This window comes from Phaseolus vulgaris, chromosome 7, assembly GCF_000499845.2.
Source record: "Phaseolus vulgaris cultivar G19833 chromosome 7, P. vulgaris v2.0, whole genome shotgun sequence".
In the NCBI taxonomy this organism is placed as follows: Eukaryota; Viridiplantae; Streptophyta; class Magnoliopsida; order Fabales; family Fabaceae; genus Phaseolus; species Phaseolus vulgaris.
Genome location: NC_023753.2, coordinates 1,907,694 through 1,933,574, shown reverse-complemented (window position 1 = coordinate 1,933,574; position 25,881 = coordinate 1,907,694). Strand labels below are relative to the sequence as shown.

At 32.3% G+C, this 25,881-nt stretch overlaps 3 protein-coding genes and 1 long non-coding RNA gene across 7 annotated transcripts; 2 read left to right on the top strand and 2 right to left on the bottom strand.

The window, feature by feature from the left end:
- The first annotated feature begins 616 nt into the window (after positions 1-616).
- LOC137830592 (serine/threonine-protein phosphatase 2A 65 kDa regulatory subunit A beta isoform) lies at positions 617-8,728 on the top strand. Of its 3 annotated transcripts, none has more exons than XM_068638029.1 (13): positions 617-904; positions 1,408-1,821; positions 2,188-2,434; positions 2,569-2,681; positions 4,888-4,967; positions 5,452-5,593; positions 5,692-5,772; positions 6,724-6,828; positions 6,958-7,140; positions 7,224-7,316; positions 7,907-8,046; positions 8,145-8,211; positions 8,294-8,728. In XM_068638029.1, exons 2-13 carry the CDS (start codon positions 1,429-1,431, stop codon positions 8,411-8,413), a joined length of 1,764 nt encoding a protein of 587 aa, XP_068494130.1. In that variant the 5' UTR covers positions 617-904; positions 1,408-1,428; the 3' UTR covers positions 8,414-8,728. The 3 variants fall into 3 exon arrangements, 2 of the variants coding, with proteins under 2 accessions (XP_068494130.1, XP_068494131.1); XR_011084246.1 differs by having other exon boundaries at positions 629-904; positions 7,888-8,046; XM_068638030.1 differs by having other exon boundaries at positions 629-904; positions 1,411-1,821.
- A 1,615-nt stretch (positions 8,729-10,343) lies between these two features.
- LOC137828708 (probable carboxylesterase 17) lies at positions 10,344-11,956 on the bottom strand. The gene has a single exon (XM_068635387.1). It carries the CDS (start codon positions 11,570-11,572, stop codon positions 10,535-10,537), a length of 1,038 nt encoding a protein of 345 aa, XP_068491488.1. The 5' UTR covers positions 11,573-11,956; the 3' UTR covers positions 10,344-10,534.
- A 5,728-nt stretch (positions 11,957-17,684) lies between these two features.
- LOC137828548 (uncharacterized) lies at positions 17,685-18,724 on the top strand. Its single transcript, XR_011083906.1, has 2 exons — positions 17,685-18,285; positions 18,381-18,724. It is a non-coding gene; the product is annotated as an uncharacterized lncRNA (long non-coding RNA).
- Positions 18,725-18,833: 109 nt separating this feature from the next.
- Positions 18,834-22,205, bottom strand: LOC137828547 (transcription factor TGA2.2-like). Of its 2 annotated transcripts, none has more exons than XM_068635167.1 (11): positions 21,950-22,205; positions 21,696-21,781; positions 21,517-21,590; positions 21,231-21,419; positions 20,693-20,797; positions 20,537-20,596; positions 20,224-20,301; positions 20,003-20,123; positions 19,645-19,916; positions 19,304-19,549; positions 18,834-19,114 (listed from the first exon to the last, which is right to left on the bottom strand). In XM_068635167.1, exons 1-11 carry the CDS (start codon positions 22,018-22,020, stop codon positions 18,965-18,967), a joined length of 1,452 nt encoding a protein of 483 aa, XP_068491268.1. In that variant the 5' UTR covers positions 22,021-22,205; the 3' UTR covers positions 18,834-18,964. The 2 variants fall into 2 exon arrangements, with proteins under 2 accessions (XP_068491268.1, XP_068491269.1); XM_068635168.1 differs by having other exon boundaries at positions 20,066-20,123.
- Between the last annotated feature and the right edge of the window lie 3,676 nt (positions 22,206-25,881).

Below are 25,881 nucleotides of genomic sequence, written 5' to 3'. Positions count from 1 at the left end.
AATTTGATGGAAGAAGTAAGAAAGAACATTTTTTGTTGATCTCAAGTGTATAATCATTTCTTCCAATGACTGATATGAAATAGAGAAAAATTTAAGTTTTAGTCAGAGATTTTTATTTCTTTCATAATTATTTTTATTTATCCAAATATCATCACTCTATGTATTTTATTTCTGTTTTTCCTTTTATTAATTATCCAAACAAAGTACTATAATAAATGTACGCTAATTATTATTCTCCTGTTCCTTTCTGTTCGTTGTTTATAAATTTTTACATATATTACAAAATGTAATTGGTATCTTGGATTTTATAAAACTAAGATATTACAAATCTGGAAATAAATGTTTTATTTATTTATTTTTAAGGTGACATCGGAAATCATGAAAAGAAATTAATATTTCACATTTGATTTTTTAACCATTGTGCTTATCATTTTTCTAAAAAAAATCCTATACTAAATACATCTTTTAACTTTGTTAAAATAATCAAATTGTATCCTGCTAATTTTTCTTTTATTTTCTATCTGCAAAATAACTAATAATGATACAACAGAGGAGTAATGTTTAAAAAAAATAATAATAATTTAGTTACAAAAAGGTTTAAAAAAGAACGCGTGAAAGTGCTGAACGCAGCGTTTTAAGGTTAAACTCTGACCAGCATAGGTGATTCGAATGCCATTTCTGTGTGTGACCACATCACACATTGCTTCCCTCTATCGTCGTCTTCTTCCTCTTTCTTCAATGGTCTTAGGGTTTCCAGTGTCCATGCATAGCACCTCACAGTAATGTGTTTTTAAAATTCTTTTTCAACTGTATCCAAGGATTTACTAGAAGAAGCTCGCAATTTCTCCATCTTCGCGTTTCGGTAGTTCGTGAAGTCGAAAGATATTGACACTTTCACTCTACGGTACAATTTTTTTGCCACTTCCTATCTTGATTTGACACACTCGGTTTCTTTTCTTTCTATTTTCGACTAGATATTTTGTTATCCCATTTTCAATTTTTTGATTTTATAAACTTTTGAAATGTTTTAGATGTCCCATACATGCCTTTATGTTGTTGAACCATAAGTAAATTTAACTGAATCCTCTATTTTTGCACGGGCGCACACTTCATGCAATTTGAATTTGCAGATTCTACTTGTCTGTTGTTATATTTTAGTTCTACATGCATGCGTTACTAAAGCTGAAAAAAATTGGGTGAAGTAATGTGTATGAAATTAGTTAATTAAGATGGAGTTCCAAGTTCAAGGATTTTAAGTTTTAATGCTTTATACATTTAATTAATGTTGGTGTGTTGATTTAGTAGTATTTGATGTTCTGTGTACTGATAACTGTACTTCTACTCTTTTATTATATTATGGTTTTGTTTGTTCTTTTAATGGTTTAATTGGTTTTCTGATTCTGCCAGAAGTATTGGAAACTAAGCAAAATGTCCATGGGTGACGAACCACTATATCCAATAGCAGTGCTTATAGATGAGTTAAAAAATGATGACATTCAGCTGCGGTTAAACTCGATTCGCAGGCTATCAACAATTGCACGTGCACTTGGAGAGGAGCGAACCCGTCGAGAATTAATTCCATTTTTGAGTGAAAACAATGATGATGATGATGAGGTACTTCTTGCAATGGCAGAAGAGTTGGGAGTTTTCATTCCTTATGTTGGGGGAGTGGAACATGCCAGTGTGTTGCTGCCACCACTGGAGACACTTTGCACCGTTGAGGAGACCTGTGTAAGAGATAAAGCTGTGGAATCACTTTGTAGAATTGGATCTCAAATGAGGGAGAGTGATTTAGTTGAATATTTTATACCATTGGTTAAGGTAAGTTAATTTTATCACATCAGATATTTTTCTGTTTCAGTTGTGGTTTGGAGCTTGATGTGAATCTGATTATTATATTAATTTTACTTTTTTCATTGTAATTTGAAAAAATACTATTACCTGAACAACCTGATAATCATTGAGAATTTGGTTGGTTAATGGATCTGTGTTTACTTTGAACCGTTGATCTTTGACTCTGCAATTTGACTGCGATTTATAATATTTTGTTGTTGCTAAGTGATCACATGTGTATGTTCTTCTTTGTCATTTGTGATGTATTATATGTATACTGCCAGTTCCCGTTGATTATGTTGAAAATGTTGAATGAACATTCTGTCCAATTCATCCTATTACTTTTTTGTTCAGAGATTAGCAGCAGGTGAATGGTTTACTGCTCGAGTCTCTGCATGTGGGCTATTCCATATTGCATACCCTAGTGCACCAGAAACATCAAAAACAGAGTTGAGATCAATATACAGTCAGTTATGTCAGGATGACATGCCTATGGTTAGAAGGTCGGCTGCATCAAATCTTGGTAAATTTGCTGCAACTGTTGAATATGCTCATTTGAAGGCTGATGTCATGTCCATTTTTGACGACTTAACTCAAGATGGTAAGTGAATACATATTTTTATTTTTTTTACAGAAAGTGTCTGTCATATGTCTGGATATAAGCCGTGTGATTTTGTTGTAGAGTCTCCTGAATGTGCTTTACTTTTTTAATATGCTCTTGTAATCTTGGATCAGATCAAGATTCTGTCAGATTGTTGGCTGTGGAGGGCTGTGCTGCTCTTGGCAAGCTATTGGAGCCACAAGATTGTGTTGCACATATACTACCAGTTATCGTTAACTTCTCCCAGGTACATGATAGGAACTAACTAACTAACTACATATGTGTGTGTGTGTGTGTGTGTGTGTGTGTGTGTGAATGATAGGGCAACAGAATGTTTGAACATTAAAACGGACAAACATAAGATAGTAAAGACCCTGCCTCAAGTCAGCATACTTACCCAGCCTTTTCCCAAATAATTCCTTACATTTGTCACCCCTCAGACCTCAATTCATAATGGTGTGATCATGGAGAAGGAGGAATCACATCAAGGAAGAAAAGCTATTGATAAAGATAAAAAGAGGGAGGCAGAGGAGAAGCTCTACACAGCTAGAAAACTTTTGAAGAAAGTAGACAATTTTCATGTAAAAAACCCTATGTTTAGGTATAACTAGGAAGGATGTAAGGATAAGACTTCTTAGTAACCTAGTGTTTGGTTACATGTATAGGGGGGAGGGTTGGCTTCCTTCCCACACACCTCCTATATAAGGATTGGTTTAGACCATTATGTAAACACTTTTGGATGGAAATCAATAGAAAACATTTATATTTAAGTTTGGGAGAAGTAGAAAATTTCTCTCTTTTAGAATTCGTATCTTGTGAGTTAGGTCTGAAGTGACTTACCTTTATCTCATGAAGGTGAGTGGTGCTAGATTCTTTTCTAATTCCTTGCCAAATTCATATTTTTAGATAGATTTAAAGAAAAGCTATTTTTCCTTTTCTTCCTCTTTGTCTTGTTTCTTCTCCATTATTTCACAGCCATAGCCTTAACTTTGGCCAACCAAACACCATCCAAACAACCAGAAAAGGCCATCCAAATGTCGCAAAACCACCACCCTCTTGCTTGAAAAACAAACCACCAGGAAAAATCCAAGATCATCACCAAGAAAAATCCAAGATTATCACCAAGAAAAATCCAAGATCATCACCAAGAAAATCCAAGATCATCTCCAAACCATGATACCATTGGTGCAAATCTTCCACACCTTCAAGCAAACCAAATCTATTCAACAAATCAAAGAATCCATGGTTAAAGGTTATGATAGTTGATCCTTTCATTAGAGAAACCAATTCCATCATTCCATGGTTAAAGGTTATGTTCTTGGGTTCTCATCACATAACCAATTCCACCATTCCCAAATAATTATCCACATCACACCACATTTCCCCAATCCCCAGTGACGCCTGATCCCTTTGTTATTTCCCTCTCCCTTCTCAACCAAATTGTTCCCTTCCAGTTGAATGCCTCCTTCTTGTTTCTCTCATGCACTTTTAGGCTTATCATCATCATTGGGCTCACTGGACTTTCTTCTATACAGATTAGTTATGGGCTCAGTACATTTACGAGTGGGAAAAAACTATTGATGATCTAGAATTACTATCTTTTCTTCATTATGCTCATATCATATTTGCTATATAGATGATTCAGCTGCCTAGCTATGTGCTTTACCTAGTGATCTGGCTTTTTTCTTATGTTATATATTACCTATGACTTGAGAGTTAGCTCCTTCAAACTAGTCAAATTTCATGTCAGCAATATATAACTTTAAACATTTTTCTTTTTGCTATAATTCTTATAATCTATGGAATACTATGTATCTTCTAAAATGACACTACTGTATTTCATATATCTTTTATCTGAAAGAAATAACAGAAAGGTTTTGGGGGTGAGGGATGATTTTCGGGCCATTCTGAATTACTAGGAGAAAAATTACATTATGCTCACGGATTGGAATTTCAGGAAATTAGTGATGTACTGATATTAATAAAATTTAAATTAATAATGCGAACTTGTTCTCATTGGAATGGGAACCCAAAGTATTTTAAAGAAAAGAGTAATTTAATATATGTTGTTATTAAGTATTTTATTGGAGATTAAACAGGCAAGGATAAAATAAAAGAAAAACCTTTTTTATTTGCTAAAGTGAGAGGCAAATTGAAACAACTTTCTTTGTCTAAAGCTGCAAATTTTATAAGACAGAGGGATTAGTAGATTTGCTGAAGTTTATAATCACTTTCTTTTAAATTCTTTCATGTTTATTTGAACATCAAAACATGGTAAAGTAAGTCCTAATTCAATCCTACCCTTGCTAAATTAAATTAAAAATTGAATCTCTATTTCATTTTATATCTTTCCTTCCCAACTTCCAAATGTATGCTTAGTTATTTAGTCTCCTTGCATTTGTATGTCTTTACAGTGTAACTTTTTAATGTGATTTTAATTTCATCGTGGATAGGACAAGTCTTGGCGTGTGCGTTACATGGTGGCAAATCAATTGTATGAACTTTGTGAAGCTGTAGGCCCTGAACCTACCAGGTATTATTATTATTTTGTGAATATTGCATGTGCTGCATATCTTTCTATGATAGTGATGTGTCATGCGAATATATTGTATTAAGATTTATAAACACAGTTCACTAGCTGGTGTTTTGGGTATTCATGATAGGATCTGGATCCTCTACTGTTTGTGATTAACAGTAATAAATATAATTATTTATTGTGTTTATTACTTAATATTTTGCAGTTGAAACTAAAGTAGACTCTCGTGTTCTCCTTTTTCTTTTAATTTTAATTTGTTTTGATTTCAACAGTTACCTTTAATAATAAATGTAATACATGGTTAGGATTTATTAGATATGATTTAAACAGGAGAGGGTCCAAATTCATTCATGACATGATACACTAAATCATGTGATTTCTATATTGATTTTTTCTTTGTTTTGCTAAGGCCAAACTCTGAAGCCGAAGCAATATATTTATTTTTCTTAAGATTTTTGTTTTGTAACTACTATTTGTGAAGAACGGAATTGGTACCTGCTTATGTGCGATTGCTCCGAGACAATGAGGCCGAAGTACGCATAGCAGCTGCTGGAAAAGTTACCAAATTTTGCCGGATTTTAAATCCAGATCTTTCAATTCAGCATATTCTTCCTTGCGTGAAGGTTTGCATCTTTGGAAAAGAAATTCTAACATGTTAAAATTCTAACAGTATGCTAAATTTATATGTACTGGTTTAAATTCTTTGGCTCTACTTTTGCAGGAATTGTCATCAGATTCTTCACAGCATGTCCGCTCTGCTTTGGCTTCAGTGATAATGGGAATGGCACCAGTCTTAGGAAAGGTATATAACTATCAAATTGCAGTTTCCGCAATCATTATGCTCTAGAAAGGAATATGCACTATCCATAGCATGAAGGTGAAATCTGTTATGTGCTTGGGGCCATTCAATGTAATTAATATTTTCTTTTATGGCAATTTCGGTTAAACTTATTTCTCCCCGGAAACTGTCATTTTCCCTCCTGGAATCTTGTTAGAAAGTAGCGAAAAGAGGGGGTGACTATATTTCCGCAAGTTAAGTTGGTCCAAATGCATATTTTCATGCACAACACAACCTAAATTGAGTTCAGGAGTCAGGACATCATTTGGTGTTTTGGGTATAGAGTACTAGATTATGTTTCACACTTTCTACAATTGAGACTGTGTGTAGGCCATTAATTTTAAATAATTATATAGTGAAAAAGGTCCTTTGATGGTTTGAGTAGTTAATGATTCACTTTTAAAATCCTCATCATCCCCCATTGTGCCAACCTGAATTGAAAGGAAAGAAAGAACATTACTACCAAACCTAGACTTACTGCAGTATCTGGGTATCCTGGAGTCATGACCTTCATGAGTGTTATCAATGTCTCACTTGTCATTCGTTGTTTGTTTCTCATATTGTGCCATTGGTGAAGATGGTTTGTCCCTATTAAAAATGATTTATAAGCTCAGGACCTAATTACAAACGTCTCAAGTAATAGCAACTTACTCAAAATATTCCAAATAATTTAGGAACTAACAAATTAATTTAACCTATTTCTTATGCCTGACTGCTTTCTATTGTTTTCCTTGTGGTAACTGTTATCTGCCTTTCGTTCCTCATATTGAATTATTTTCTCCTCTCCTCTCTCCCAGAGATTTGTATCATTCGTCTCATAAAATAATAGTCCACGAAATCTACTTTGTGGGCTAATCATTATAGCAGTAGTTTGGTGTGAATATGAATCTGAGTTCCACCTTGTCATCATTGCAGGAAGCAACAATTGAGCAGCTTCTTCCTATTTTCCTTTCACTCTTGAAGGATGAATTCCCTGATGTGCGCCTGAACATTATCAGCAAGCTCGATCAAGTGAATCAGGTTGTTATAGTTTATGTAGTTACTTTACAATTTTCAGAATACATTTCTTTTGCATCCTTTTTTCTCTTACATCTGCAGCTATCATAAATTCTAGAATACAGATACATTTTATTCAATCTGTTCTTGCAGGTTATCGGAATCGATCTGTTATCTCAATCTTTGTTACCAGCCATTGTTGAGCTTGCTGAGGATAGGCATTGGAGGGTCCGACTTGCAATTATAGAATATATACCCTTATTGGCAAGTCAATTGGGGGTTGGGTTTTTTGATGACAAGCTTGGTGCTCTTTGCATGCAATGGTTGCAGGATAAGGTTTGTGCTCGTTTCCTTGCTGGTGTGTGCATTTTGGGAAGCTTTCACATGACTATTTTTGTTAACCGACTTAGTTATTATAGGTTCATTCAATTCGTGAAGCAGCTGCTAACAACTTGAAACGCCTTGCTGAAGAATTTGGTCCTGAGTGGGCTATGCAGCACATAATACCTCAGGTAGATCTATTTGCTTAATTTGTTGTTAATGGCATGAGACACCAATATATGTCAAAATATTAGTTTGTCTTTGTATGTGTATGTGTGCATGTCCTTATGTTCGTTCTGGTGGTAATTGACTTATATACCTTTCTTAATTTGATTTGGTTTCATTTCTTTGCTTACAAAATGAAATTTTAGAAAACACTGTAGCAATATCATTAGAAATGGATGACCTTGCTTGTCTTCAATTGGATTCCTGAAATACAAAACTTTCTCACGTGTCATCATTGGATTCCTGAAATACAAAACTTGCTCATGTTGTCATCATTGGAAGTGGAGTTGGGGACAGGATGCAAAATTTTCCCGGTTTGTTGAACAATTAATATATTTGGGCTTTTTGTTGTTTTCCCGGTTTAGGCATTGTCTCTCTCCTGACTTTGGTCCAGTCCTTTTAGAATTTCCACCGTAAGGTTGTCTTCTGGGCTTTTTAGGTCCTATTTGGGGTCTGAAGAAAGCTTTCATTGAAATGTTTGTTTTCAATATGCTATTACCTTCTCTATTTTCTCAAATGCAACTTCAGTAGTGTCAGTATGGAATGTTTGGAACAGGTTTTGGATATGAGCAGCAATCCACACTATTTGTATCGGATGACTATTCTTCGTGCTATCTCTCTGCTTGCTCCTGTAATGGGGCCTGAAATCACATGTTCAAACTTGTTACCGGTGGTTGTTACTGCTTCAAAAGACCGGTATTTTGTTTTACCTTTTGAATGCTGGGTATATACCATAGTGGACGTGTCAATGCAGTTGTTCTGATTTCTATTTGTTTCCATTTTGTCCCTTATAGAGTGCCCAACATAAAGTTCAATGTGGCAAAGGTATTAGAGTCCATCTTCCCCATCGTTGATCAGTCTGTAAGTATCATACTCGTGTTTTCCATCCTCTGCTCATCTTTGTTTGTCTTCGACTCTTACTGCGAACATCATTGTCATTCAGGTGGTGGAGAAGACTATCCGTCCATGCCTGGTTGAGCTCAGTGAGGATCCTGATGTTGATGTGCGATTTTTCTCTAACCAAGCACTACAGGCAATTGATCATGTCATGATGTCTAGCTAGACAGGAATGGTTCAACACGCATTTAGGTTGAAAACGTCAAGAGATGTAATATTTCCAACTATCACAAGTAACACTGCATAGTTATGTTTAGCGCTTTTCAGTCATAGCTGAATGTGTTATTTATTTGAGTAATCAGTGATTGACAATTTATGTTATTTAGTTTCCATTATATGCTAATTTCCATTAATTTTTGTGTTTTTTCTTGATTGTATTCTTCATACATTCTTTGTTGTTGCCCCTTGTTGTAATTCTAGGCAATGAATTGCATATGTCAAACATTATCCAAGCACACCATCAGTGCCTCAATAGCTCGAACCATCTTCTTTCGGCTCTTTTTATTTTTAATATTTTTAATCATTGGCTCTCATATGCAATAAAGTGTTGTATACAAATATTTTATTGGGGGGTGATTCAAATTTGTTAAATTTAAATTTTTTATTTGAATAAAGTGTTGTATACAAAAATATTCAATGCTAAGCGAAAATTATTATTTGAACTCTAGATATGAAAGAAAAAAATAGCACTTCAAACTTCAATAAAAAAATATGATGACATCTACTCAAAATTAGGTACACTAATATTTGTTGAAAAAAGAATTTGAAAATGAAAATTGATTAATGATGTCTCAACTTCATTCAAACCGATTCATAAAAAAATGTGAAGTTCAGACATTAAAAAAGTATGAAAATTTTCAAGATCTAACTTTCTTTTTAAGATAAAATTTAAAATTTTCAAATTTTAAGTCAATAATTATTTTATAAAATTCTAAAATATTAATTTTCTATAAAAAAATCCAATAAAAATATATTTATCATAAAATATTTCAATTTTTACAAAAATAAATTAGTGGGTAAAATTGACGGTTGAAAAAGAATGATAATGATTTACGATCTACCATTTAGTTTAGGTCTTGTGAAGCGAAAAAGTGTAGCACAAGTGATTATGAAATGTTGCCTCACGTCACGTGAATTCACATGTGGAGAGTTATCACAATTATCAAATGTGTCTCCAGTTCTGTGAATTCATCGCTTTCAGTGCCTACTTTGTGGAAAGCTTCACTCTGAAATGGAAATTCTCATTCTCAATTATTCACAAGTTTTAGATTAGGCCAGCATGAGGCTATGAATCTGTCTTATCAAATATGACAACCATTTTCATTTTTTGTGTTTATATTTTAAGAAATAAGAGTAACTTGGTAAACTCAGAGATAAAAGGTGTTTTTAGAGGAATATAAAACAATTAACCTTCTTTTTTCTGTTTTTGTATTTTGAACTCTCACCCATCTTAGACTTTTGGCTATTAGATCCACTGGATTGGATTGGCTTTGAGCTGGTTTTTAGATATGAGATATAAATTTTCACTTGTGTACTGGTTTTAAACAAATTCAACTTTAGCTTCTTGACTTAAAATTGATTGTTTTTAGGTGTGTATGTATGGGAAGGAGTTCGATAATAAAGTCAGAATCAATTTATTTAGTTATTAAATAAAAATTACTCTTCTTTTAAGTATATCACATAATTATGGTGTTCATAGTTGAAGTTTGACTTCATTGAACTTTTCCTTTTTTTTCACGATATATAAGTGTTTTTTATTTATTTATAGAATTTTGGTATAATCCCTTCTTATTTTATTATTTATTTATTTTAGTTTAATTTTTATCACCTCTTAACCTTTCTGCTAGTACTATAAGGAAAACAGAGAGGAAGAAAACAAATTTAAGAAGCTAAAAACAAGAAATCTGACTTATGTTAAAATATACCACCAAAGATATATTTATAGAATAATGAACAGAAAACTAAATTCAACTTATAAATACCCCTAAATAAAGACAAACATTATATAAATTCACATTCATACTTAACAAGTACAAAAGGTTTATCTAATTATTTCCATCAATCATCTTAAACTAAAAAAAAAACTATACCAATAATTTATAATAAAGTTATTTGATGTAATTTTTTACATAAAATAAATTACATAAGTTGAAACTAAATCGAGGACCACTGTGTATATACAACCTCGTTCATTACCTATGAGAAATGTTTCCATTATACTGTACAGTTGTTGAAGATTCAGAAATTTACAATATATACAGAGAGAGCAGAGCAGTGAAACAGAGAATCAGAGAGCCATGAAGGACTTAACACGAGCCATCATTTCCTTAGTTCTGTTCTTGGATACCTGAGACTTACTCAGAATCTGAAACGCATGTCCAACACCTCTGAAAACCTCATATTCAACCCTTTTCCCTGCTCTCACCAAAGTCTCACAAAACTCCAAGTTCCTATCCTTCAATATATCCATCTCAGAGATGCACACCAAGGTACGCAACACCTTCAACTCCTCCAACTTCCCTTTCACCAAAGGGTTGCACCATGGATGGTCACGGTTCGCACCACAAGGTAACGCCAAGCGCCAATAACTATCAGATGCTGCCAAGTTCAAAGCAGAACCCGATGATTGAGCCATGCATTTCTCAGAACCCGTTCTTACTTCCCCACCGAAAAAGGGTTGTATCAAAATCAGACCTTTCAGATTCAAAGGCCTTAAAGCAGCACCATCACACGCAGCTACAACGTTGTAGGCTATGTTAGCACCAGCACTGTCCCCACCTAAGAACACACTAGAGAAGTTACACTTTGTTCTCCACCATTCACTACCACTACCCTTATATAGCACTTGTTGCTTTGCCCACATCAGGGCCTTTATTCCATCATCATAGGGTGCTGGAAGAGGGTTCTCTGGGGCCAATCGATAGTTCACTGACATAATCACACACCCCACTTTGGCAGATAGCCTTGCAAGGAAATCATGGTAGCAACTCCATGCTGCTGACCCAACACAAAACCCTCCACCGTGAAAATAAACCAGCAATGGCAACTTGTGTTGGGAAATTGGAACGTAAAAACGTGCCCATGTGTTTGTGGCACTGTCAATTACCATGTCTCGAGATGTCACATTCAGCTCTGGATTCATAGTACCAGCAGTGACACATGGAAGAACTTGTGGTCGTTCCACGTACCCATCTTTGTGAACTCTAATAAGCCCTGCTATTTCCTCAACTACACATCCATGAGGTAGATGATAGTCTTTGGGAACAGTGTATTGTGGGCTAAGGTATACATTTGAGGTGATGGTAGCCATTATTTTTCTTGTCATGTAAGAATAGGCTGAAAGAACAGAAAGCAAGGAATGAATTTGGGGTGAGTGGTTTTGCACTTTGCAACCTTACGCTATGGTTTGCTTATATACAAAGTGAGTGGAATTGAAAAGGTCAAAAAGCAGTGTAAGAAGTGGAGAAAGGATGAATGAATGTTTTGATGGCAGGTGGGAATGAGTTGAGGAATTGGACACACGTCTCCACGTGAATTCACATGTGGAAGGTCATCCAAAATTTCTATTCGCCTCCAATTTTCATGACTTGTTCCTTTCACTGCCTAATTGGGAAGCATCAACCTAAAAAGGCACCCTCGTGATGAACTTTTAACAAGGTTTGGGAAAGTTGCTGGTTGGTGCGTGTCAGAGATTGCAAACAGACCAATCCACTTTATAAAATGCAACTGAGGGTCTCCCTTTAAATTTCTAACTCCAACTACATTAGTTAAACGTGAGTTCTTTTTTATGTTTGATTTGCTTCAGGCTTAACTTCAAATATCTGTAAGAAAATTGAGAAAGATAAACTTTTGTTAGTATTTTAATATCGATATCTGTTAAGAAATATTATTTAAAACTAACTCATCCTTGTAAAATAAAATTTGTTATAATGTAAAGTTTGCATACAAAATTCTTTCAATTGAAGTTTTCATAGAGTTTGTTATATATTATTGTTTATGGTTTATGTTCTCAAACAGTGTGGAAACTAAGAGAATAGTTGAATCACTCCTCAGTTTAGTCGGTTCGGTTGGTCGGTCTCTATCTTACTCCTTTTTCTTGTACAAATTATTGTTATTCTTGTTTTTTTACTCCTTTTTTTCTTAATTCCGACTTGGATGGTATTTATAAAAGACATTTTGACATTCAAGCCATACTCAGTATTTAATATTAGATGATTGCGTATCTAATCTTTTGAAAACTATACTAATTTATATGATCATTGTGTATCTTTTGTGTTAATGAATCTAATAAAGAAAAATTAACCGGTTTTACTTTTAGTTTTAGTTATGTCGATTGGTTTAAACCAGATGTGCGGAATTAGAATCTCAATTGTGCGCACTTTCGATCATTTGGATGCACCTGTAGAGTTTACATATTACTGTTAAATTACCCCACCAGCAGCTAGTTAAACAGAATGAGAACGCCTACATAGAATGTGCCATGATTAGGCCTCAGACGCTAATCTTTGACTTTTGTTTTGTTTTTTTGTTTGTTTCTCAGAAGCAGGCTTCATTCTCACAGTACTTGACCCATGTTCATGTAACTATGCATATGTCATCTTTTTCTTAATTAAATTTTCACATTTACGACTCTACGAATTTTTCAGTTCAGATTATTCCAGAACAAGTTATTGTGTTACAACAATTTCGATCATATCCGGGGAATCGTTATAGAGAGACTTGCTTTTATTTCTCTAAAACTCGGTTTTTGTTAAGTTTGATTACCTACGAATTTTTTTTATCTGTATTCGGGGATTTCCAACAGTATATGAATAAAAAAAGAAGACGAAAAAAAGGTCAAATTGAACTATTTATGCTTCTGTTGAGGAATCACTCAGAAAGCATGTAGGGCAAGGAGGAAAAAATAAGTAGCATGAGATTGTTGACATTTCAAAGAAAGAAGTGAGCGTAGTGGCATACAAACATTAGGTGCTAACTTTAGTTTGCCTCCCATTAGCATCATTTGAGGAACACCATTGAGACATCACACATTAGAAGTTGAATTAATATAACACATTCTAGATATTTCTTAGAGAGTGATAATTGAAGTTTTAGTTTGTGGTCATAAGCTAGGGTCACAAATCACCCAAGTATGGAGGGTCACCCATTTTCAGGATATCCATTGAACTTGCTCCTCACTCAACCTCAAGAAAGCAAGCCAAAGTCAGACCTTACTGCAAGTCTTTTTCTTTCATTTTTATCTTCACAAAACAAAAGACTTTTCCTTGTGCATGAATGGTGCTTGCCTTTTCAGTTACATGCATGCATCTTCTTTGCCTTTCTTTTCTTATTTTCAAGAATGGAATAATGCCACTTTGGAGTTCAGAATTTGAAATCGAAGCATCGGTTTTCCTAATGTGGAACGAGTTGTGGATGACTCTCACAATGGCGTAAGAGTTCTGTTGTGGCATATATACTTCATAATCAATGTGCTTTGTCAAATATTTAAATATTTAAGTCTTCTTCTATTTTGACTTTCTTGTTTCTTGTGTGAGTTATGTGAACAAGAATTATGAGTGTGTTGATCATGTGCTTGCAGGATGGCAGGAAGTCAACACGTATTACATTGCAACTATAAATATCTTTGTCGTGGCACTTAACACAATGGGAGTGAAAAAAATGTTACTGCACACATAAAATAGAGGATGGTTAAGGTTTGATATTGGTGAAATGAATAACCGGGACATGAAAACGTGTTGGTTCCAATTTAGGGTGGAGAAGGATGAGACATGAGGACTAACTCTAAAGTCAAACATCCAAATACCTTCAAGTACAGTTATAGGGACATTAAGTGAGTGAGGGAATAGGAGGGACATGTCTCTCATTTGTTGTAATTTAGTACTTCTTTTATATATAGAAAGAGAGAGAGGGTCAAGGTGTTCTATGCATCACTTAAAACATCTAGAACCCAAGAGAGAGGTGATTTAAACATGTACTTTCTAATAAGATATACTAATATAGATTAACTATCAAAAAGCGTGATAATCCAGAACTACCATTATAAGGTTCATCAAATATCTATAAATAGGTTGACTAATGCTAAGTTAAGATAGACATTTAATATCATTAACAATTGAATATATAGTGTTGAAGGACCTTTTATAGGTACCTACACTCCGACTGAGAGATAAAAGTCAAAGACGGTTAGGAAACGACACCAAAGAATCTAAAAAAAACATGCAACGAAGGAGACGTAATCTTCTCAATCCAATCATAACTTTTAAGGTTATTATTGAAGATCTTACATCAATTAGATAAAGACATTTCATAGTATATAAGTGTGTAAAAACATCTCCTAATGAGTTGATTTTGTAAGGTTGAGTTATGCTTAAAGTTTACTTCTTAATATGGTATAAAACCATTTAAAATACATTGCAAAGTTCATATTGAATTAAGTTTAAAGTCTATTTTTTAATTTTTTTTATATTATTGATATATATATATATATATATCCATAGTTTATTAGTTTGAAGTTAGTATATTCTGACTTTGAGATGATGATCTTCCATAAGTAATGCAATCTTATTTAATGAATAGAATTTCTTAAGAGAATTAAAGATATTAAATATTATTATTATATAATGTACAAATTTATAACTTTTATATATATATAGATTATTACTTAACATTATACTTGATATAAAAATTTAAAAGATGTAAATGATTAATATATTTGTAATTAATTTTAAGAAAGTGAGAAAGTGTACATGTTCACACTCAATTTCAATTGAATTTACGACTAAATGTTGGTGTTGAACCGACAAATGATGGTTGTATCTGAAGCATAATCAAATAGCAAAGTAGTTTCAATTTATAAGTTATTGTACAGAGATTTTCTATAAAAAAAAATGTTTAGGATTTTCAATGTTAATTGAAAAAATTATATAAATTCACCATGTAATAACACTTTAACTTTTGTCATATTTCATTGAGGTTCCTATCGATCTTCATCCCATCCATAAAATTACTCTCTACACCACTTCTTGCTTCACATTTTCTTGCCACTCTTATCTCTTCTAATAAACCCTTTATAAATTATAAAACATTTTCAGTCTCAAATACATTTGATGTTTTACAAAGAGTTTGTTCTAGAAAGTTCGTTCCGAAAACAATCATGTATCTTTCATAAATTTTATTTTGAAAGTTCGTTCAAGAAATTCTCTTTTAGAAATCCTGTTTTGAAGATTCCAGAATACTAGTTTCAGAAAATTTATGGGGTGCATTAAGAAAAACTCATTTTGCTTAGATATTGATGTTATCCAAAGCCCAGAAGAAATGACACTGATGGCCCATGAATGAAATACACAAAAATGGCTTACATTTTCATTAAAAAAATAAATTATATTCCAATAATTTGATCATGTATGTTAGTTTTAAACACAGTCTCTTATTCATAAAAACAAACACTGTCCCTTAAGAGACAATAGTAATGATAAATGTAATTCTGAGAGCTATAGTGATAATTGAAGTGGAGAGGTATAATTATTAATTAATAATTTGCAAATTCATTCACTAATTTATATATAGAAAAAGGTGAAGTATAAGAAAGCTTCTCTACATTATCACTTACTTGTTCAAAGTGGCGAATATGAGTATTTTTTAAAACAATAATGCTTTAGGCTTCATATGGAAAAATATAATGTAAAAAAGTGAGAGAAAAAACGTATATTCTATTCATAATGAAAATAAATTATTTTTATTCAGTTTTATTTATCTCGACCGAATCAAGAATCAGATTAATTTAAAGTAAAGTATAAATAAATAATAAATTATTATTATATGGTTATCCCTTCCTTTAGAGAAAAAAAAATTAAGACAAATGTCAATACTACAAATTGTCGAATAAAAAAGATGTTATCACTGTGAAATATTAAAATATGATGCATAAGTTTGAAATGGTTGTCATTTGATTTCAGAATTTAGAAATGATAGGAACACTAGTGTCTAGTTCGACAAAGCATATAATTTCATAACCATATAATTAAAATATAGTTTACAGGGATTATTTAAAACTTAAATTTTTGGGAGAAAATATGCGTGGATAGTATAATATAAAAATTAAAAAAAATTACTACATCTCGTGCACTTATCAAATACTACAAATTTTTTATTATATTCCATCATAAAATATCTAAATAGGAAATTGACTTATTTATTACATTCTTTATTTTTTCGGTGTTGATGCAAACTTTTTCTGCACTTCCATACATTCTTTCTACATCTACACATTTTTGTTTTAATTTCAATCCTAACCTTTTAAGTATATGTAAGAATTTTTCTGTTCGCTTATTTTTTTTCTTTTATATATCATATTGTAAAATTTGCAATATAAAGTTTATATGTATTTTTCTGGTACAATTTGAAGATAATTTTATATCCAAAAATAATTTAATCTAAAATATATTTTTAAATTACATTTTGAATTGAATGATTAAAGGTATTTATGGATTTAGAAATATCTTTAAGATTAGATAATCTCAAAATATTTTCTAAATTCTGTAATCAAAACAGGTTTTTTTAAAGAAAAATATATATTTCAGGTATGTTTGGATCCAAATATACAATTTAGATTTTACAGGATGTGTAAATAGAAAAAATAACATTTTTATATTGTAAAATCTATAATGTATTTTATTTAACAACAAAATAATCTTTTCGCCTCATTGGGTGTATAGAGAAGTTATGGAGGTGCATTAAGAAACAGCCAGTGTTGATGGTATCCAGAGCCCAACAAGAATGATTCTGAAACGACCCACAGAGAAAATAATTTTTAAAAATATCAACAGATAAAAATATTTTATTAAAGTTTGTTATAAAGATGTGTTTATAGCAACGCCTACCTAGTACCCTCCTGTGAAATGAATCAAAGATCTCACAAAAAGTCACAAATCACAATAACTCAATATACCTGATTTTATAAGTGAAATTAATGGCTTTAAGTAACTAATCTAAGATAATTAACAACTAAATTATTACTGTCTTTAACCACGAAATTATGGGTGCAGTAGTGAGAGAAGTCTTGTAGCTCTTGTCCAGAATCTGTGACACATTTGTGGGTCCCTTCGTGTTGAGAATGCATTCATCATAATATATGCAAAAGTTTAGTTTATTGTTTAATGTTGTGATGAGAGTTTGAGCAATCCAAATATCAGCATAATAAGATTACCTTTTATTAACAGTAGTTGTAAGAAGTGAAGCAACACCAATAAGATACTCTAATTTAACGTCTTCCAATGCTTGAATCGCAAACAATTCCACGTTATGAAAGTTACATCGCACAATTTGATATTTTTAATGGCAAGATAACCCAAACCATAAGCATGCTTGATGTTGATGTTTGGTGACGAATAACGACCATTTATGTCGCTACAAATTAACTGCCAAATGTCTTGTGTTCTGATCCACTTCATTTTGCTTATAGATTTAATGATTGCATCATATGATTTAAAGTATCGGACATTTGCTAACGTACGAAATCGACATATTCTTCCAACTTGGACACTATCCGATATGAGATTTACACAGTTTCACGACACTCACCTCAAACTAATCTCTTTTCTCTCTTATTCATCCATCTATATACATAAACCTCAACACCCCTTTATGTTTACATCCCAAGTCATCATTCCCTTGTAGCAAACAAAGCCTGAAATTCAAGTTTTATGGAGATGAATTCAGATCCTAGAGTTATGTCTGATGCAGAATATGAAGAGGATACTTCCTATGCTGAGATTAGGAGGCAGATTCTGCTACTGACTTCTGAAGACAACGAAGATTTACTACAAACAACAAGTTTCAATCCCATTAATGTCACTGATGGTGGTTCAAACAGGTCAGTTTACAGATTTAACTGGGCTTCTCCACCTCCAAGCAATTTTTGTTTGTGGGAAGGACATGGTTCTGGTTCACCACCCCTTTGGCTTGCGAACTTGTGGAAGAGTGGTAAAGGCACTGGGGTGTTCATTCCCCAGGTGGCATCCAGGAAAAACCAGAGACCAGGTAGAGTTTTTCAGATCTGCATCACTAGTTTAAATATGAAACTGCTAGAAGAAAAATGAATTATTTACTAGTGTTACACTGTCGATTCTTGGCAGGAAAAATGAATAGCAGGAGAAAAATCTATAGACCAGTGGGAAACAAGGATTGAAGAATCTTGGATAAATTTCTACTTAATTGAAATTGTATTCATGCTCTCGATCATAATATATAGCATATGATACAATGATGTTCCTTAGTGGAGAATGGAAGATGATAAAAAGGGTGAAAAGTTTGTACAAAACTCTACCTTTTCGTTCATATGATTTTGCTCAACTATATTGTTTACATATGTACATATCGCAGTTATTATAGGGGAGTAAAACAAAATTTGTGCAACTTGTTTGATGTAATTTCCTGTTCTATTCGATGAAAAAAATACACCAAATTGTTCGCATTTAAATGTAGAGCTTTTTCTTTGACATAAATGAAAATATTTATAATTATTTCTATCAATAAGCCACACGCTTTATAGAAGTTGTCAAGATTTTTGCTCTCAAGACGTGTAAGCATAACACAGAAAAATATTCACTTGAATATCTCAATAATGTACAGATTTTACAAGAGTTAAAAACTTGTACAAATCAAGATGCAATAATTAGCCATATTTGAGATAAAGATTAGTTCTGAGTGTGGGTGACACCTAGTACTCTCTGGGGCACGCTAACCATAGAGAATTAAGAGCTCTGAGTCGTGAAACGTAATCATTTATGACAAGGAGTGCCCGCGCAGCTTGGAAGGTAGTTAAAATCCTACGCATCTGCTGCAGAGTTTGTTGCCTCAAGAGATCAGCCTGAGAAAAGTAACACATGTACTCTCAGAATACAATGCAAACAAATTCTTAAGGTTTGTGAGAATAGTGAAATTGGTAAAGTAACAGTACACAGAAAATAAATTCCTAAATAATGTGCAATTTTATTATTGTAAGTGAAAAATTATAATGCTGCAATCAAGTACTAAATATTAGTATTAGATTAAGTACCTGATGAAGGAAACTCTCTAGTGTGGCAAGCTTGCCCAATGCAATGGCCATTTGGCCCATGTACTCAGCAACATTTCCAGAACCAGAGGGTCCCTGGCAGGAAGATGAGAGTGTCTCTGAAAGAGACTGCTGCAATGCTTCCATGCCTTGTGATAATGCATCCTCAGCCTGCTGGGAAGACTGTTGCAGATTGTAAATGCCCATCAACTGTTCTTCCGTTAATGGCTCAAGCTGGTTTCTAACTATCTGAATATCCAAACAAATATGCACACCACTCATCATCAACTGAACACAATATTTACTCAAGACACCAAATTTCAGTAACTGATATGGTCAATCACCTTGAGAAGTTCAGATGAACGAAATCCACCAAGCCATATGAAGCACCTTTCTGCAGGAGTCTTCCACATCCCAGAAAGTATGTGAAATACATCAGCCTTTGCCCCTATGCTCTTCAACCTAAATAAATCATCGTAATGTGCCATGACTCCATCAACAAGAAGATGCAGTTCATTATCACCCATTCGAGAATTTATAGCTGATCTTAGGTCATTGATCAGCCGTTGATGCTCATCCACCCAACGGGCATAGTCCATGTCAAATGCTAAGGCGCCTGAAAGATAAAAAAAATCATCACAAAACTAAAATTCAACTTCCATATTATTAAGCATAATCACACAAATACACACACATGCGTACATGTACGCAGAAAAACTTCATGACCAGACACGTTCACGTATGAATAATCATCTTTGTTATTACCATTTCCAACAACTGAATGACCGCGATCCCCCGTGACTCCACTCGCAATATGAACACCCTGGAGGACGTAGCAACCCATAAAAAAATAGCAAGTCGAATAACAACAAAATTATGTTTTGGATGCAAATTATCTACCAGAAACCTTTAATATCTTACACCTGCTGACGTGCCCGTTGAAGATCTTGTTCTAATTGTGCAAGCCTGACTCGACTGTTCTCCAACTGTTGCACATATGCCTGTTCATGATCAAACCATATAAACGAATCAAATACATTCCATTAACATAATTCTTAGACTTATCTGAAAAATTAACTTGTTAATCACTTCAGTGATTGTGACACATATGAGGAGAAACAAAAAATTAGTGACAGTGAAACGGATTAACATGATGAACTCAACTAAAAGCCAATTGTGATAAACTTCTGAGTAAAAAAAAAAAAGACACAAATATTATCTCCCTTGAGCAATTACCTTTTTCCTCAACCGACTCTTCCTTGCAGCCTCCCGATTCTGAGCTAGCCTACGTACAGTCTAACAGAAGACGTTCACAAAAATAATGCTATCAGCAGCAACGAAAACAAGAAACACTAAGCACAGAATTTAGTAGCGAAACAAGCATCAAACAACCTTCTGGTCTTCAGGTTTAGCCTTAATCTTAGTTTGATCCTGGGAGTCCACCACTACAAGTGCCCCGTCCCCAACTCCATTGCCCCAGGACACGGTAGAGAAACACTGTAAACAAAAAATACATTAAAATCTGCAATTCACATCATCTCTCTCAAATGCCTAGAAATTTATAATAGACCAAATTACACTGTTACTTATTTATCTTATTTATTTAGCTTCAATTAGGAATAACAAGTTTCCATTTTAACCCGTTAAGTTCGTCTTCCTGTCATCTTTTTGGACAAAACGTTTATGTTGATAGAAATGCCAAAAATCTAACTGATGTGGTATCTTTTAGTAGTCAAGTTGATTAAGTAAGTGTGAGAAACAGACAAAAAGGCCAAATTAAGCTGAGAGAAACACCCCAGAGACCAGAATTTTCATCTTCAAAAATTAAAAAGAAAAACATAGTGACAAAAACTCATTTTCAGCATTTTAATGACTTTCCATTTCCAACACATAACAGTAACAGCATGTCAATAATTTTTCAGAAACCCACTTGGTTCTTATCATCGGTGTCGATATCCGTGCAAGTATCTTCAGTGTGTTGGCTTTCATCTGCCCATTTCTCAACATACTGGTTCCCCATGGGCATGGTGGCGCTACTGTTTCCTCTCTGATATATGTGTTGAGACTCTGTCTCAACACACCCCACAACCGTCGAAGCAAACTCTGCACCTCCAAGGTTCTACGCAAACATTTTCATCCGAACCCAAAACAGATAAGGCACGCGTGAACAAAACTTGTCTAACTAGAGAGGAAAACGAGGGTGAAAGGACTGGTACCGTGTTGAATGTCCCACACTGCAAGTTGCTTGCAACAACAGCCATATTGTTCGACTTCGCACCAAACACAGAACCTGCATAAAATAGAGTTAAAAATTAAAATTACAACCCGAGAAGGAACCATTGTGTGCGTATGTGTGGCTATATAAATTGTGAAGACATGGAAAGAGAGTATTAACTTGAACTTAAATCAACAGCATCGTGCTGTCGAAAAGAATGCTGAATATCAGAGAAGCGCGTGGGATTTCGGTTGGTGTCATTTCCCCTGTTACAGAAAAAAGAAAAACAGAGGAACTCTGTTTTACACAAGTTCATATTTGTAACACCAAAAGATAAATAGATAAACACATAAACACATGCAGTTGTTGCTGCATGTGAATGGTTCTTGCAGATTCCGTTACTGATTTAGCAACAGAAGTTGTGGGTAATTTACCGGTGAATGAAGGAAGAGTGGGAATAGAGTGGAGAGGTTGATTCTGATTCGGTTGGGTTGAAGCTTTGCATTGTTTCTAAGCTAAGTGATTAGGAAAAAGAAAGCATGAATGTTGGTGATGATGGGTTTTTGTTGTTAAACAAGTGGAAGCAGAGGAATATGGAAATGCAGTTGGAAGCATAAAGTGATGGATGAAGCTTTAAGAAGAGTGTAGTGTAGTAGTAGTGTTGCATCACCACGCCACATTTCAAGCTCCAACCTTCTCTTTCACTAATTTTATTCATATACCTTCAATAAAACAAATTTTTGTTACTTTAATAAAAAGAATAAGAATACAATGTACAAATACTAAAATTAACTACATAATATCATAATAAAAACATTTTCTATTATACTTCTCCTAATTTTTTTTATTTTTCATTTTTCTGTTCTTTATTTTTTTTTCTCTGTAAAAAAAAAAATTATAGTGATCCAAAAATTTCAGTAGTTTGAAAAGTTTTTATGAAGAGTTTCCTACATATTAACATATTAAAAATAATAAAAGTCTGAAAACTTTTATAAAAAACAATTATTTTAACATATCACTTATCAAATTTTTTTTTACAAAATTTTTTATGTTAAACATCTCACCTATCAATTGAATAAACTCTTTGTATGTGGATTTTTTTAAAACAAAAGTATATATTAACAAACTAGGTAGAAGGAGTGTCCACTCCTATAAAAAATCACATATATAATCATATATTACTAATAGACAAATAGTTAAACAAAAATTACTCATGACATATTTGCACATAACTACGAACATGTTCTCAAAATAATAAATATTTGATCTTTAAAGCTAATATTATTTATGTCTAACCAACTTAATTAGATTATCATCTATCAAACTTTCTTAGATATCTTCTTAATAATTACATGATGATAAGTGAAATATATTTGTAGTTATATAAGTCTTAAAGAATACTTTTGATCATGTTTTTCTCTCTTATTCTTTCGTGTTTGATTCTTTGACTCCCGGTCACATGTAAAATGTTATCCGACAATCAAGTAAATATTTTGTTTCGATGTGGTTAATGTATTAATAAAAATGTATTTTATTCTTATATAATCATACTTATTTATAGAGTTTGTAATGAATTATCTAATTGACGTGTCATATTTAATATGTATCATAACTTAAATATTCTTTTTATTTATTATTCAATATGCAAATATATTTATAAAGAACTCAAATTTGTTACCTTTCCAAGATCAGATATTTGCAATCCACCCCTAGGTGGTAGTTTGAGTGAAAGTTAAGTCTAACAATTTTATTGCTCAAAGTGTCAAATTAAACATTTGAAGGAGGAAAAAGTTAATATTGATTCTCTTTGACTTAAATATAGCTCAATCAAAATCTGAATGCTCAAACAATAAATTGTATAATTCAAGTAACTTATACAAATTAATTATCCCTTATCCTTAAAAAAACCATCCAAACAATATTTTTATGTGGTTTAATATATGGTTTATAGTATACTATGTGTTTATTCCTATATGGATTAAGTTGAATTATTTATGGTTAAATTTGATGGGTTTCAATTTATTTGAATATGATCAATGGGAACAATAATTTTCTAGGTGCTAATTGACCTTTTGAGATGTGATGAATTGAACATGTAGATGAGAATAGTAAAAGCTGGAAAATCAATAGGGATTTGTGTATTATTACTTTGCTTAGAAACTATTACCAGCTATATTGACTCTTATGAACCACTCCACTGAAAAATAAACTGTAATAATAACTTAGGTTGTTATGAGATAATTGGAGAACATGATGTAATATTTTATTATTTATGGTTAATTTCTTTATATTTTAGGTTTAGTTTTATTAAATTGTGTATGTTATTATTTATGGTTATTTTTTTATATTTTAGGTTTAGTTTTATTGATTATATGTGTTTACTATTGTAATAACTGTGCTTTACAGAAAAATATAATTGTAAAACTCAAGGCAAAAAAAAACTTTTATTTGATAAAGGACAAAATCATCTAATTAAAATATAATATAAAAATAGTTATACATTTTTTTATCCTCTTTATACGGTGACATAGATATAATGATAACTAGTGAAACTAAGAGTTATCCTGTCATAACACTTTTTATTATGTTATCTTATAACTTTTTATGGTTAATGTGTATATATATATAAGTTTTATTTTGTATGATTTTCTTTATTAAGTGAAATAAAGTTAAACATAGTTAGATACTGAGACCATATTCACCATAGATCAAATTAAGAATAATAAACTAAACACACGTAATCAATATGATTGGAAAGACTAAAAATAGTAAAAGAATTTGACATTAAAATTTAAAAAAAAAACTATGTGTAGTATAATTTGAAAAATAAAAAACGTCCCCATCTTAATAAAGTGAAGAGTTGAGTTACATGATTCATAAAATAAAAGTTCTTCTCTGTTGTCTTTTTCCTTGTTATTACTTTTTGTAAGCTATCAGTAGAATTTGTCTTTAGTGATCGGAGGTTTCACACTGCAGCACAAAATCTATTTTCCTTCCTATTTCTTCCTCGTATATTTTTCTTTCAACCAAAGAAACAATTAATTAAAATTGAAATTTTTGAAAACTGATTAAAAGTTACCTAAGTCGTTATCAAATATAATTTTTTTTTAAATCATATCCACCGAAAAGAATTAAGTATAAAATGAAAACATGTGATTACAGTAAAAAAAAAGATGAAGTTTTACAGGGTTGAATATTCATTGTACTATGAGTGTAAATTTATGTTGTGATTGGTTGTGTGTGGAGGTGTATGAGGTATCTTTGATTTGGTTCATCTCCCAAGACAGAAACAACTGTTTGAGCATCTCTCTCTTCACATTTTCAGATGTTTCAGACAAAAAAAGTTATTATTAAATAGGGAGTGTTCTGTTACATTATATGATTGATCCTCTGCAATCTGCATTCTGATATCTGATATCTGCAATCTGCAATCTGATATCTGATATCTGCAATCTGCATAATGCATGCTTCTCTCGCTCAAGGCTCCAGCATACTACTACAACTGTAAGACGCTCAGCCCTATGAAGCTGCAGCTCTGACCTCATCTCTATCATCTGAAAATGTTCTTCATTACAAAAGGACCTTCAAGAATCATTACATATATCATTTTAACTTTTAACACATTAACACTTTATGATATTTGGTTATCAGAAAACTAGAGTAAAAAGAAGATTAACATGGCAGAAAATAAAAGAGAAAAGTGCTAATAAACATTAAACAGAAATTACACTGCTACAAAAAAAATATTAAATCAAAATTAGATATTAATTGAAAGATTATTTGTTAATAATAAAGATTGATTTAAAATATCAATAATATTTAATTTATTTTGATATAATTTAACTGATGAATTTTAGAGAAATTTTCCTTTTAGTTATTTATTTTATCTAACACTAAAAATATAGATCTTACTCAAAACAATCGAATTTGAATACATTGATAATTTATGTTATTTTAGATTAAGATAAAATTGTTTAATTCTTTTGAAGAAAAGTTATAAAACTATTAATGGAACGGTGAATTGTATAGAATAAATGTTGTTCAATATAGAATTATATTGCGATTAAAATATGTAACGAATAAATATTTTTAAGATATAAATTTTATTTTAGATTTATTATCAATATTTTAAATTTATTATATTTTTCGTCTCTAAACTTTTTATGAATTTAAGACACCATAAACGTGAATAGTTTACATTGTGGTATATTTCTAATTTTAATTATTGGTACTTTAAGAAAATTATTGAAATGTAAGTTAGAACTACAAGTATTAAAAATGGGAATAGGAAGTATTAAGAAATTAAATTAAACTATCATCATAAGTACAAATTCAATCCTGATTTTAAATGTTCATTTACACTAAT